This window comes from Takifugu flavidus, chromosome 18 (assembly GCF_003711565.1).
Source record: "Takifugu flavidus isolate HTHZ2018 chromosome 18, ASM371156v2, whole genome shotgun sequence".
Lineage (NCBI taxonomy): Eukaryota > Metazoa > Chordata > Actinopteri > Tetraodontiformes > Tetraodontidae > Takifugu > Takifugu flavidus.
Genome location: NC_079537.1, coordinates 7,310,986 through 7,325,357, shown reverse-complemented (window position 1 = coordinate 7,325,357; position 14,372 = coordinate 7,310,986). Strand labels below are relative to the sequence as shown.

General features: G+C 49.6%; 4 protein-coding genes across 6 annotated transcripts; 2 read left to right on the top strand and 2 right to left on the bottom strand.

The window, feature by feature from the left end:
* Nucleotides 1-1,342: 1,342 nt before the first annotated feature.
* Nucleotides 1,343-7,756, top strand: LOC130514884 (testis-expressed protein 2-like). Of its 3 annotated transcripts, none has more exons than XM_057014746.1 (13): nt 1,343-1,557; nt 1,667-1,811; nt 3,587-4,735; nt 4,806-5,006; nt 5,172-5,445; nt 5,525-5,709; nt 5,811-5,996; nt 6,106-6,205; nt 6,462-6,594; nt 6,676-6,813; nt 6,902-7,111; nt 7,200-7,320; nt 7,405-7,756. In XM_057014746.1, the coding sequence occupies exons 3-13, from the start codon at nt 3,626-3,628 to the stop codon at nt 7,549-7,551; spliced, it is 2,805 nt and encodes a 934-aa protein (XP_056870726.1). In that variant the 5' UTR covers nt 1,343-1,557; nt 1,667-1,811; nt 3,587-3,625; the 3' UTR covers nt 7,552-7,756. The 3 variants fall into 3 exon arrangements, with proteins under 3 accessions (XP_056870726.1, XP_056870723.1, XP_056870724.1); XM_057014743.1 differs by having other exon boundaries at nt 5,799-5,996; XM_057014744.1 differs by having other exon boundaries at nt 1,347-1,581; nt 5,799-5,996.
* Nucleotides 7,743-10,512, bottom strand: LOC130514905 (60S ribosomal protein L3-like). The gene is made up of 10 exons (XM_057014803.1): nt 10,360-10,512; nt 9,940-10,132; nt 9,592-9,760; nt 9,386-9,521; nt 8,767-8,953; nt 8,533-8,693; nt 8,348-8,449; nt 8,191-8,286; nt 7,987-8,106; nt 7,743-7,906 (listed from the first exon to the last, which is right to left on the bottom strand). The coding sequence occupies exons 1-10, from the start codon at nt 10,360-10,362 to the stop codon at nt 7,847-7,849; spliced, it is 1,227 nt and encodes a 408-aa protein (XP_056870783.1). The 5' UTR covers nt 10,363-10,512; the 3' UTR covers nt 7,743-7,846.
* A 516-nt stretch (nt 10,513-11,028) lies between these two features.
* Nucleotides 11,029-12,345, top strand: ndufb10 (NADH:ubiquinone oxidoreductase subunit B10). Its single transcript, XM_057014833.1, has 4 exons — nt 11,029-11,246; nt 11,497-11,635; nt 11,987-12,126; nt 12,201-12,345. The coding sequence occupies exons 1-4, from the start codon at nt 11,102-11,104 to the stop codon at nt 12,284-12,286; spliced, it is 510 nt and encodes a 169-aa protein (XP_056870813.1). The 5' UTR covers nt 11,029-11,101; the 3' UTR covers nt 12,287-12,345.
* Nucleotides 12,346-12,451: 106 nt separating this feature from the next.
* rps2 (ribosomal protein S2) lies at nt 12,452-14,333 on the bottom strand. Its single transcript, XM_057014819.1, has 7 exons — nt 14,227-14,333; nt 13,794-13,931; nt 13,625-13,714; nt 13,384-13,491; nt 12,980-13,313; nt 12,649-12,740; nt 12,452-12,572 (listed from the first exon to the last, which is right to left on the bottom strand). The coding sequence occupies exons 2-7, from the start codon at nt 13,926-13,928 to the stop codon at nt 12,492-12,494; spliced, it is 840 nt and encodes a 279-aa protein (XP_056870799.1). The 5' UTR covers nt 13,929-13,931; nt 14,227-14,333; the 3' UTR covers nt 12,452-12,491.
* Nucleotides 14,334-14,372: the final 39 nt, after the last annotated feature.

Sequence of the window (14,372 nt, the reverse complement as noted above, 5' to 3'; positions counted from 1 at the left end):
TGAGCATTGAAGTCACCCAGGAGGACGAGGGAGCCCCCAGAAGGGGCACTCTCCAGCACTCCCTCTAAGGACTCCAAAAAGGGTGGATACGCTGAACTGCTGTTTGGACCATAGGCACAAACAACAGTCAGGATCCGTCCCCCCACCCGAAGGCGAAGGGAGGCTACCCTCTCATCCACCGGGGTAAACTCCAATATACAGGCACTGAGCTGGGGAGCAACCAGAATTGCCACCCCTGCTCGTCGCCTCTCACCATCGGCAACTCCAGAGTGGTAGAGAGTCCAACCCCTCTCAAGAAGACTGGTTCCAGAGCCCTTGCCGTGCGTCGAGGTGAGGCCAACTATATCTAGTCGGAACTTCTCAACCTCGCGCACCAACTCAGGCTCCTTTCCCACCAGAGAGGTGACATTCCATATCCCTAGAGCCAGTTTGTGCAGCCGGGAATCAGACCGCCAAGGTCCCTGCCTCCGGCTGCTACCCAAAACACAATGCACCCGACCCCCTTGGCCCCTCCTGCAGGTGGTGAGCCCACGGGAAGGGGGTTCCATGTTGCCTCTTCGGGCTGCGCCCGGCCGGACTCCATGGGCAGAGGTCCGGCCACCAGGCGCTCGCCAACGTGCCCCACCCCCAGGCCTGGCTCCAGGAGGGGGCCCCGGTGACCCGCATCCGGGCAAGGGAAACTTGGCACCAATGTTGTTCAGCATCATTAGGGGGTCCTGGGCTACGCTTTGTCTGGTCCCTCACCTAGGACCTGTTTGCCATGGGTGGCCCTACCAGGGGCATATAGCCCCAGACAACGGAGCTCCTGGGATCATTGGGACGCGCAAACCCCTCCACCACGATAAGGTGGCAGCCCAGGGAGGGGTGTTCTATTTCATTTTAATCCAATAGTCTTTTTCATTGTTTTATCTGGTTTTATTTTTCCTGATTTTAACTTCATAATCCAGGTTATATTCTGATGCACAGTCTGGTTCATGCAAAATCCACAAATAATATTCAGGATCTCTGCAAATCATATCAATCATATGGGCCTATACTTTAAAAACTATATCATATTCAAACACTGACATATACATATATGTGGGTCATCAGACCAAACATGGTTTGAGTTTTATTTTCTATACATTTTTACACTACATTTTACACTATCTTGGTTTTGCATTTAGAACATTTGCGTACATAATCTTGTTTATTGATATATGTACTAGCCAAATGAATCACAACTAAACTAAATGCCAAATCTGGACATGCATCAGCAAAAGACTCCCACTTCTGCTTTGAAAGAACTTTTTGAGCCCGACCTGGCCTGAGTTTTTTCCAGGTCTCTTACGTAAGCGTGCGTACCCGGGGCTGCGGTGTCACGCCGCGAGAGTTGAGCGCAGAGAGGAGGAGTCGCTCTCCCGGCGTCTAATCTGGATTAGATTTTCCAGCGTCCAGTCAGGACACCAATAATCACATAATTGCGTATTGGTTCGAAGCGTCCCGGAGCGGTAGAAATGAGCGACGTGTACGATGGCGACGCGTCTGACGCGTTTGTCTCCTGGCAGAGTTGATTAGGTAACGGTCGTTTAAATGACTTTGGTGGGTGTTTGTTTGTTTGTTTTACCGCAATCATTTGAACAAAAGTCTCGCGATTTATTTCTTTCTTTTTTGCTTCCTGCTGCAGGTAGACCATGCGCATCCCCGTGCGCGGCACGCTGCGGTATGCAGGGCGACCACCGCAGCCTGCTCGGAACGACTTCTGCAGAAATCTGTGACACTGACGGGGGTCGCGAATCACCGCAGCCCTCGATTAAACATGCCAGAGTCGAGTGAGTAGAAGAATTCAGTCCATTTAACTCACGTCCAGCCTGTCTCCGTTGACCAGTCTGTCTTCTATTTCCAAAAAAAAAAAAACCCAACACAAACAAACAAACAAAGCCCAGCCCGTTAATCAATTCTAAATGAGCTTTAGCATCACTGAGCTTGTGATACCCAGACAAGCTCTCTGCCAAAGGTGTCAGTTCTGGGGTAGAAGGTAGTTTGAGGAGAGGATTAATCTCTGTCTAGTCTGAGCGGGGAACAATCTGAGGGAAGCATGTTCGCCCTTATCTGACTCAGATGTCTGACGCTGACTTCTGCAGAGGCCAGGTCGAAATTAGCAACTGAAATATCAAATATACTCTTGCCTGGTCTTCACTTCCTGTTTTGTCACCCTGCTGGTAACTGATGCTCAGGAGCAAACAGTTCCTATATGTAATTAAGCCCTCAGTTATGGATTCTAAAGGCAGAACAATAAAATGAGTTTGAAAGAAGGAAATGGTATTAAAGTATTGCCGTTTTAAATAACCATTACATCATTTCTTTCTTTTTTAAATGAGTTGCTTTACTAGACAGTAAGTTAACGCATAAAGATATTTTAGTGGTCTATCCACTCACATAAATAAGGGCCAATTTCAAATCAAAATCAGCAGGTCCTCACAAGGATTTTGTTCTTATCCCCAGCTACGCACGTATAAACATGCGTTTATCACATGACACGCTTGACAATTATAAAGGGTTAATAAATGACACAGAATCACAGACTGGGATACAAAATATAATAAAAAAGTCTTTATCTTGGGATTGTAGAGATCCAGAGATCAATCCAGCGGGTGCCGTGGTGCACGGTTCACACGCAGCAGCAGTTGCGGTTATTAGTTTGACAAAGGGCCCGGCGAGCTGGGACTAAAATAAACTCCTCCTAGGGAATAATTAGCGGCCGTGCATTTTTCCATCCCCTTTGATTTGTTTTCTTATAAGCGCTCGCTTTGGTCACTGATCTTGTTTGCAATTTTGTGGCCACTCAAACCCCGACAGAAAGCCTCTTTAATAGGGAAGCTTACACTCAAGCACATTTTAACTCCCCTGTAGGGGTTCGTGTCGCATGGAAAACATGTCGTTTAAGGCGCGTTGGTGAAACGTTCTCAAAGAGCTGATTTCCCCTGAGGAAACCATTAATTATTGTCGAATTCAGGAGGGTCTGAGCAGGGTTGAGCAGCGTGTGTGCTCCCTTTAATTGTTAGTGGGATCTTTGTCAGCGTCAGATATGGTGAGGGAGTGACGCTGCAGAGGGTGTTATGATTACGAGTGATGTTCCGAGTGAACATGTGTGTTCATGTGGGCGTTTGGTGCAGAAACCAGCACGCTGGCATCTCAGTAGACTTTGGCTGATACTACAGGCAGATCTAAAATGTCAACAGAAGACAATTAGATGGAAACAAACTCATTATCGGATCACTGCGCATAATTTGGGATTAGCCGCTAGTGTGGGATTAAAGTCCTGTTGATGATGGTTGGAGAAGCACAGCCCTCATCTGCCTCCCCCTCCAACTGCGAACTGATGGACAGAGGAGAACGCTTGAAAACGGCAAATAAGGAAGCGCAGAGGAGTTTAGGGGGAGCAAGTAGGGAGGAAAAAAGCAGAAACATGTGGTTGTTGATTTGAGGGTCCGATGTTCACATTTTATTCTGTCAGTGCAGCAGAATTCATCACGATGGACCTTCACCACCCTGAAAGAGGATGTCACAAGTGGAGCAGTGCTAACCTCGTACTCTGTGTCTGCAGACACTCGGACCGCCGCTTCCTCGCTGTAGCACCCTTTTGATGGTCACCATGGAGGAGAGCAAGCTCATCATCAGCCTGGACTGTCATGATGAAGGCCCCGTTGTGGCCTTTTCCAAGGACAAACCAAGAGGCAGGGAGAGCCAGCCTGACCTAAGCATTGGGATGGATCTAGACCTGAGCCAGAGCCACCACTCCCACCGCTCCTTCCTGCCTCACTCTCCGTCTTCCCCGGGCTCTCTAGCCGATCTGTCCGCACTGTCAGCCGGCCTGCTGGCGACCACCGGCCTGGTCAAGTCCTCATCCACCGACCTGGATCCTAGCGAGAGCAGATCCCCGAGAGGCCGACCTCTGCTCACCCTGGTCAAGTCACTGAGCACAGAGATTTCCTGGCGGGCCGAGCCAGATGTCAACCTTTCCAGGTCTGACTCCAAGCTTCATCTGCATCCTTGGAAGCAGCATCCAAAGATCCCAGAGGCCAGGCCTGAAGCAGGGGGAGTGGCCGAAGGGGACGACTGGGTGACGGCGTCGTCCGCTGAACCTCGGGGAAGCTCGCTGATCGCAGAGCTGGAGGACAAACGCAAGAAGTTCTCTGAGGCCATGCAGGATCAGTTGAGCATGCTGAGCAAGATGATTGGTGATGAAAGCTGCATTCCCAAACAAGGAAGAACTTCAAGCCTTGGAGATTCGTCAGTATTCCAGAGCAGCTGTGAAAAAGATGAAGGTGGAGAAGATCCAACCATGAAATGCAGGAAGAGACCCGACGGTGAGCACAAAGGATCGTATGATCCACCAGTGAAAAGACCTCAACAGGGACCCTTAACTGATAGAGCGATGCTTGAGATGATGGATCTCCAGAATGGATCTGGGGGCAGAACTAACGCCCGTCCTCGAGTCCGGGCCCCAGGCTCATCCCTGCCTCTCCACTGGCTCTTCCTCGTGGGGCTTTTAGCTTACAGTTTCTTTGTGTTGCCGCTGCCGCCGTACCTGACGGGTCTGTTTTTAGGGGTTGTGGGTGGTTTCATGTTGGGCCTGGGAGCGATGTTCACCTTCGCCCCTCGACGTTCGTCGACAAAACCCAACAGAGGACCGCGCAAACAGCTGACGCTGGGTCCGTTGGATGGGGAGCACGCAGATGCCGAAATCCTGGAGGTAAACCGGAGTTTATTCAGAAGCTTTGAAAGAAAAGTGATGGATAACTCAGTTTTTCCCCACCTGCCAGGGATGGATGAATGAATCGCACAGCTACGACCCCGAGTCTTTTCACCCTTCCATCATGCACTCTGTCCATGTGACCCTGGATGGGAGCCGGTTGTCCCTGGCGTACCCGCGCACTAACGTGCCCCGCTGGGCGGGTTTCGATGAGGTGCCACACGAGGCCTCGTTCCTGCGCTCTTGCACGTACCAGCTGGCTAAATGCAAGGTCAGTGCCTAAACACAATAATCCATAGTAACCACGACCAGCTGCTTCCATAGTAACCATGACCGGCTATAAACTTTTGAAAGTGGGGCGACCTTTTGGATCTGCTTTTGGGTTGGCAGATATTGTCGGCACAGTTACATCCTGTTCTAATCCCATTGGACCCAGGTATCTCTGCTGCCCCCCGGACTGGCTCGGAAGAGATTGTGGAACAAGAAATACCCCGTCTGCATCACTCTGGCTGATGGGGAAAGAGGGGAAGAGAGCCCAGCTCAGGTTCAGGAGCAGGACGAAAGACCACGGAGGGATGCGGTAACAGAACAACAGCTTCCTGTCAACCTCTACCTGTTTGGCCGCACAGGAAGAGAGAAAGAGGAGTGGTTCCAGCACTTCCTGTCTGCCTCCCGAGCCGATCCTAGCACGAGCAGAGAGGAGAGCCCAGGTAAAGGGATGATACTTTCTGTCTTTCCATTAGTTTAATGTCTGAACTCCCTCTCTTCCCATCTTTCCTCTATATTTAGACGTTTCCTGTGGTGGAGACGCTGTCAAAGAAAACACCAGCGACGATGCGGCGGACTCGTCCGGGGGCGTCAAAGCAAGGCTGGAATTGGACTACAGCACCTTCATGACTCAGCTGATTGAGAGTAGCAGTACCATTCAGAGTCCTGGCCCAAGTGACAAGGAGGGCCAACCGGTCCACAAGAAGGTGCATGAGCACTTTATCCCTTACAGCTTGTGTAATCTTTAGAAATTACACATGAAACATGTTTGTGTTTTGCCTCATGTAAACTTCAGTTTCCCCTCCAGGTGCACAATGAAGAGGAGGTGCCCGGAGCCGATACCAGTCCAGGTCCTGGAGTTGGGGGACTCTCCGAGGGTCATCCGTTGTGGCTGAACTCCCTAGTGGGGAGGATCTTCTGGGACTTTCTCCGAGAGAAATACTGGACGGATCAGGTGGCTCAGAAGATCCAGAAGAAGCTCAGCAAGATCAAGGTGAGGATGTGATCATCTGTGATTTCATAGAAGAAATGAATTCCTCTATTTTCCTGTGTTTTGGAAGGACACGCCCACAAAATCTGTGCCTTAATTGTCCTCATGACAGCTGCCATACTTCATGAATGAGCTAACCCTGGCTGATCTGGATATGGGCACATGTCTGCCACAAGTCCTCGGCACCTCCAAACCCACCCTGGATCGCAGAGGTACACACATTCTTCTACGCTCCTCTTCCTGACTGTGGCTCGATGTGTTGTTGCCCAGAGTTTGTTGTGTCTGCCCTTACATTTCTCAACTGTCTCCATCTTAAGTGCGACAGAAAGGGATTAGTAATCCTCACCCAAAGCTTAACTGACAACAAGCGGCCTCTGCCTCCAGCATTGATCCAGATCTGCGTGATGCATCGACACCGTGGTGTCCACTGAAGTACTAACCGCTATTATCTTCGACCTTCTCCACCAGGCCTGTGGCTGGAGCTGCAGCTGGTGTACACTGGCTGCCTTCAAATGTCCTTGGAGACTAAGATGAACCTGTGCAAGCTGGGTAAAGAGGGGGAGGATGAAGCCCACGGCGTCCTGGAGAGCCAGTCGGCGAGGTGAGTCGGGTTCGGTGCTACTCATGCTGTGTTAAACCCAGAGATGTGCTTTTAAAGGGCACTTCCTGCTGTTTTTTCCAGCTCCAATCCCAGACTGTCTGTACTGGCTGACAGTGATGAAGAGTCATCCAGCGCCGACTCTTCTGATGAGGACGATGGTCCTTCTTGTGAGACACAGGGCTCAGGGGGCGATAAGAGCATGATGACAACCAGTGAAGGGTAAACTGTCAATTATGAACAATCTAACTGATTCATTTGGATATTAGTTAAGCAGTTTGCTCTATTGGACTCTTTTATCGCCCCACAGACACGTCGGTGTCAGCACAAGCAGAAAATTCTTACGGTTTGTGGACAAGATAGCAAAGTCAAAGTATTTCCAGAAAGCCACAGAGAACGAGTACATCAGGAAGAAGATAGCTGAGGTGTCCAACATGCCTCTGATGCTAACCGTGGAGGTTCTGGAACTGTCTGGAACTCTGGCAATCAATATTCCCCCGCCCCCTACAGACAGGATCTGGTACTGCTTTGTAGTCTTTCCTTTATTAACATGAAACAATGTTTATCCGAGGTCGGTGCCTCATTCCTACATTTTGGACCCTCTTCAGGTACAGTTTCCAGCTGCCTCCCAGGTTGGACCTTCACGTGCGTCCCGTGCTCGGGGACAGGGAGGTCACCTTTACTCACGTCACTGAGTGGATCGAGAAGAAACTGCAGTGCGAGTTCCAGGTCAGTCCGCTTCACCCGAACAAATAAACTCTGACGTCTTTCGTTTTCCTCAAACTTGTTCTTCATTGGAATCCCCCCCAACAGAAAGTGTTTGTCATGCCCAACATGGACGACCTCTACCTGCCACTGATGACATCTGGTCTGGACATCCCACCCACAGTGCGCCAGCCCTCAGTCCATCCTCCATCCCAGCAGTCTTCAGTGGAGTCCCAGGACTACCAGTCAGAGTAGCTCTTTGCTAGCTGCTGGTTTTGCGGAGGCCATTGTGGCGTAGAGAGCTGACTGGATTAAACATTGGCAGACAACAAGACAGCGCTGGCTCTCTCAACGGCGCATCGAACCAGAATATTTTTGGAGATTACAGATCCGCAGGAATGTCTGTGGAATGAACTGGATATTATCGTTCATTAAATAAAACCAGCTTTGGAACTTTAAATGTGTTTATCACAGATTTTGATCGGCTAAATCACACACTGGCCACTATCAGAGCAATTCAAACAAAACCAGAGAAAAACAAAACTGGTTTTCAGGCTTCTTCCGTCAGAGGCTCCAGAGTTTTTTTCAGGACGTTCTTCTTCAGGGGCCCCTGCGAGTGCAGCACACGAGAAATCAGCTTTTCAAAACTGCAGCGGGTTACGGAGGCTAATGCCGTTAGCATTCTCATACCATAAACGCCCTCTTCTCCTGGGCGGTCTGGAAGCGGCCGTGACCGAACTTGGAGGTGGTGTCGATGAATTTGAGTTCGATGGTCTCCCTGGCCTTGCGGGACGTGTGCACCAGCAGAGACTGCACCAGGAGCAGGCAGAGAAGCACATTTAACAGTACTGCTCCAGCGACCACGAGCGGCTGAACGCGCCGGTGACGTCACACCTTTCTGAGGGTGAGCACGCGTTTCTTAGGCCCGACCACGCAGCCTTTCACCATGACGAAGTCGTTGTTCACTTCACCGTAGTGAGGAAACCCTCCCTAGAGGGGATGGGGGGTGTTAAAGGCTTAATTAAAGAATAGAACATGTTCCAAGGGTTACCATGGGTGTGATGGTCTTCTGGCTGGTGTCATAGTGAGTGGAGGCATTGTTTCGGATCACTTTTCCATCGTGGACGTGCACGCCCCTCCCGATCCGATAAATCTGAAGAGAGAGGAAAATGGTGAAGATGGTTTCTGTGATTAAACTGAGCTCAATAGGCAGTTTGGGGAAAACTGATCACTCACTTTCTTATTGATCTCCGTACGGTGATAATAGCCCTTCTGGCCAGCGCGCGCTATAGTGTATCCCACGCGGGCGGGGTGCCAAGCTCCGATGCACGCCACTTTCCTCAGCCCTTTGTGGGTCTTCCTGGGAAGCTTCTTCGTGTGCCAGCGGCTCATCACACCTGTCGATGCACAGACTCGGGGGCTCAGTTGGCCTCCATGGCGGGACTTTTAAACACGTAGCCTGTTGGTGACCTTTAAAGCCACGGCCCTTGGTGACTCCGATGATGTCGATCGTCTCGTCCTGGCAGAAGACGCTGGACACGGGCACGGCCTGCTCCAGGTGCTCCTTGGCCCAGTCAACCTTGTCTGAGATGCTTCCCCCGTTTAACTGCACTTCCATGATGTGGGCCTTTTTTTGGCCGATGGGCAGCAGCCGCATCTGGAAATGACAGCAGAGAGCTCCAGCTATGACCAAAGCATTTTTTTAAATTCATGTTACTTTTCAAGGATCTTTACTTTTCATGGATCACGGGCCTGTGCTCTCAGAGGATTCACAGTGCCGTTAGGATGGTTTTTGCTAAAATAAATGCTGTTGCTGCAGCCCCACGGGTTGGTTCATCCCTGGAAGTTATTTTTAAACATGCTATCTGAAACGGCACCCTCCTCCCCAGCCCTGGTGGCCTGAATGATGTGGCTCTTGGCCTTAGAGACATTTAACATGTAGCATGTGACCTGGAGGAAAACCCTGTCGCTGAAAACGCATGTGTGGGGGGGCAGAGCGAGCCCTCAGAGACCTTTAATAAAAGCTGGCACCCTGTGGATCAGTGTCGACTGACATGGCGAGGTTCTAAAACCAGACTTACTGATCTACCTGAGTGTGAATAATGACCCTGATCACCGAGCAGTACTTCTTCATTTGTTCAAACTCCTTGTCAAGCTGCTTCTTTCCCTTCTCATCCTGCCACTTCTTGCTGTATTTGGTGAAAGCTTTCTTCTTGCTCTTGTACCTGGGGGCGAGAAAAGGTCAAATTCAGCCCAGAACGGCAGCAGCGTGGGTGCAGCTGACTGAATTCACACCAGTTTCGATAAAATCTGCGTTTGCACTCGTCGCTCAGGTGCTCTGCAAAGACGCTTTTGAAGGAACGCAGGCCGTGGACCGTCTGGATGTACCCCACCACCCCGACCACGATGACAGGAGGGGTTTCAATAATGGTGACTGCTTCTACCTCCTCTCGTTTCGCCTGCTCTGTTGACACAGAAAACCTTTATCCATCGGGATGAGGCAGCTTTATATGCAGCACCGGGAAAGAGACAACATTTGGATTATGCTTTTGTAAACACCAAAAAACAGCACTGATGGCTGGAATTGACTCCTTTTCCCTTCAATTCTCACTCATCCCCATCAGTAAGTCCTGTCACGCATACTGAGGCCAACGCGCTGCACCTCCCTCAGCGTGTGGGTCATGCCAGCCTTATATCCCAAGAAAGCGGTGAGGTGCACCGGACGCCTGGCATCGTCTTTGGGCCACGAACGCACCCTGCCCCTGTGCTTCTTGCTGCGCTTGTGTGGCAAGAAGCCTGTGTGTCCATGGCGAGGGGCGTGGAACTTGCGATGTGACTGGGAGATGACATAAGCCGCAAAAAAAAGGAACATTTTAATTAATAATTCCACAAGAACTCCAGTAATAAATGAGCGATATAACACACTGCGCTTTCAAATGAATCCTCAAATTTTTTTGATCTCAATAAACAAACAGAGAATGTCCAACATTGACCATCAAACCAAATGAGACAAATAAAAGACAGACAAAAGCACAAAAAACAGAAAACATGAGGAGCACTGACCATGGCTGCACGCTGTCCGGAGCAGGGACGTAAACAGGGAGGCTGTGGTGATGGAAGACTCACACACAAGATGGACTAGACAGTAGAGGGGCTCTAATTTGGTGTTTGGCCCTGTTCAGAGCCGTATTCTCTTTCAAACTAGGCAATCTCTGCCAAGATCAAAAGAAGACGGGAGGAGGGAAGAAGAGAGGCCCAGAAGTTTGGGGAGGTGGAGAAACCCAGTGGACAGGAACGGCATGACCAAGAATGGTGACAGAAACTGACCAGGAGATTTCATTTCTTTCTTTAAAAATGAAATCATTTAACTCCAAACATTTAAGACAGGAGCGTATGTCACAATGGGGAACTTAATATCTATACATCTATAAAGCTTTAAATCAAAATTAATTATTGTCTGATTATAGTATGTTATTATTAGTGAAACTCGCCCCAAAACAGCCCGTTAAAAATCTAAAATTTTGTTATAAAGTCACGAGCGCCCCTGTCTGGTCTACTTATATATTACAATATATGAACTTCTAAACTTTCCTTTTTAACCCTCGTGCATTAGAAAGGTAAATTGTGCCTTGTAAACAGAAATAAATTAGTCAATTTCACTAACTGTATAACTGACACAGCAAAACACAGCGTGTCAAATTAGTATCTTTCTTTTTTTGGCGACCTCTGCCGCCACCATATTGGCTCTTCTGCGCATGCGCCAGCCCAGAAGGAGAGCTGTTGAGGTCGAATTTTGAAGGCTAAAATGCCGGATCATGAAAAAGATGCATACCCGGAGCCTCCTCGTCAGACTCCGGCTCCAGACAAACAGACAGCGCTGCCGAACCCAGCCTTGATCCTGTCCAAACTCTTCTATTACTCCGTGGACCTTCCCGTCACCACATTTAGAGGTAACGCCGGCTAATACGCTAACTTGGCTAACGTGTTAGCATAACATAGCCATTAGCAACACCAGGGACGGGTTGGTGGTTTATAATTTATTTTAGCATGAATTATACATTCGATATTTTGGGCTTCCTATTTATCATATCGGACCAGTTGCACCGCTGTTGTTTGAGATGATAACAGAAATAACCGTGACAGCTCTTTCAATGAGCCGCTAGCCAGTGGAGCGTCGCTCACGGTTCTCTCCATCCACAGAGGCTGTGGACAGCATTCGGGGTAGGAACAAGTTCGTGTACTACCACCAGAAGTTCCGCCGTGTTCCTTACCTGACCGAATGCCAGGAGGGAGATTATGTCTGCTACTACGAGGCTGAGATGCAGTGGAGGAGAGACTAGTAAGTAACAGACCACGCACAGATGTGGGTTTTGTAGACATCGTTCCGACACAAATGGGGTTTTCCCTGTGAAATATGGACAGTTTTTTAAAGTGCCAAACGAATGAGCTCTAAAACAGGGATGTCGGAACCGTCCTCGGCCCAGTTTTGAGCAAGGTAAGTGGGAACCCAGGTGAATGCGACCTGGTAGGTCAAAAATTCCGGTCCGGATTGGGGCCCTGGTGGACTGGGTTACGACTTCTATGCCTTGGATAAGATTATTTATTTTTAAATCCAGTGTGATGCACTTATACAACATAACCTCTTGTGCATCCACTCCTGGACCTCATCACCCTGTTGTTCACTCCCCAGTAAAGTGGACCAGGAGATCGTTAAAGTAGTCCAGGAGCGCATGAGGGCCTGCCAGCAGAGAGAAGGGAGCAGCTACTTGCAGAACTGTGCCGAAGAAATGAAGCAGTTCAACGACGTCACCAAGAACTACCAGTCGCGTTGTGAGTGATCCGCTTAAGAGACCTGGCATATTTGAACTTGAAACAAGCGCTTGAATCCGATTCCATCCTTTCAGATGGAGACCTGGGAGCGTACGCCAGCGCAAGGAAATGTCTCATGAAGCAGAAAGAACGGATGGCAGCTCAGGCAGAGACCGCCTAAGTACCGCCTCACCATCTGTCCTGTGTAATAGTTGTAAAATAAAGTTTATTGGACCCAAATCATAGCCCCAGTGTATCACTGAGCCCGTTTGTTTTCAGTCCCACGCATCTTTGTGTCAGTGTGGCTGTTAGCATCTGTATACAAGCAAGAGACCAACAACTGTGCTTGGCTTTTCAGGATTTTATTCAGCCGTTCTCAACGGTGTTTATGAGGCGGGTGCCTGCATGGTCTGTCCCCTCTGCACAGACACCCTGGTGTGAGTCTTGGCCAGATGGTCCGTGAACTCCTGAATGGAAAGCGCACATTGTCAACACGCATATTTAACAAAGCCACGCAGACGACCCAAGTCTGATCTGACGTACCTGGTAGGGAGACTTGGTGAAGACGGTCTCCTTCCACAGGTCAGGGGTCAAGTAGCTGTACGTCTTTGAGATGGCGTCAAAGGTGGCCTTGGCTGGAGAGAGAAACCAGGGGTGAGTTGGGGCTCCAGCACGGCGCAGAAATTTACGTTTAAATCAAAATGTCAGGTACTGAAAAGGGGAACAGAGAAGACCACAAAGAGGGTCTTTCTGCCGTGCATTACAATCCCTCTTCCTTTCTCTCCTGATAACGACAACGCCACCACAGCAGAGGTGAGGCTGAGCAGAGCAAGGAGAACAAAAACAGAGCCCACAGTCATTAGAGGAGCCTCACCAAAGTTTCCAAGGGTGGCTGTGCAGCCTCGGGCGGAGGTGTAGCAGTCATCAATACCGGCCATCATGAGCAGCTTCTTGGGCACGGGAGCCGACACGATTCCAGTACCACGGGGTGCCGGGATGAGACGCACCAGGACCGAGCCGCAGCGGCCCGTCACCTTGCAGGGTACGGTGTGGGGCTTACCGATCTTGTTTCCCCAATAACCTCTCCTGACGGGGACAATGGACAGCTTGGCAAGGATGATCGCCCCACGGATGGCGGTGGCCACCTCTTTGGAGCACTTCACTCCCAGACCCACGTGACCATTGTAGTCGCCAATGGCAACAAAGGCCTGTAAACGGAACAAGCAGTCAGATTTCGCGTCCCAATGAGCAGAGACGAAGGCGACACCGGTAACTTGCCTTGAACCTGGTGCGCTGACCAGCCCGGGTCTGTTTCTGGACAGGCATGATCTTGAGCACCTCATCCTTCAGACCAGATCCCAGGAAGAAGTCAATGATCTCAGACTCCTGCACAGATCACGTGTTGTAAGTGGGGGAATTTAACCCAGTCAGACATCTGTGGTGGCATCAGGCTGTACATGAATCACTTTTTAAACCCTAAAGTGCCTGATACCCATCATAATTTAAAGATTATGTTTACCTTGATGGGCAGAGAGTACAGATAGATCTCCTCTAGAGTCTTGATCTTCATGTCCTTAACCAGGCGACCCAGCTTGGTGACTGGAACCCACTATATAAAAAAAGAACATTTTTGAAAAAGGACGCTAGATTTAGTTGAGTAAACTCGTATCGCAGATGTAGGAACCTACTTCCTTGTCCTCGGACTTGCCGCCCCGGGCACCGCGGCCCCTTCCACGGCCTCTGCCGCGTCCGCGGCCCCGACCGCGTCCACCTGCGCCAAAACCTCCGCGAAAGCCTCCCCTACCACCGGCGTCGTCCGCCATTTGCTATAAAAACCATACATCTTGTTACTAACAACCTTCGATCAAAAAGTTGGTACAAATATATGCAATCGTTACTGACAACACGAGTTTCGCCGCCATATTTAAGACGAGAAGACACATTCATTCATTGTCGTCATATATCCTATTTATGTCCTCATTATTATCCCAAATACGAGCAGATTATTGAAATATCATCTTAGGGACAAAATAATGTTAGCTAATTAAGACACTAAATGAAACGATGTAAGAGATACATTAGGATTTTCTCAGGGAGGCATAATGTCTATGGGCAACTTACGTGATCCGTATATCAGGAAGAAGACTAAATCAAAGTCTCGTTGGTTTTTATATCAGGATGTTCTCGCGATGTTTCCTACTACTCGACTACGATGCCGATAGCTCCCTCTAGTGGTAGTCCTTTTCTGTTCACGTAATTTGTAACGC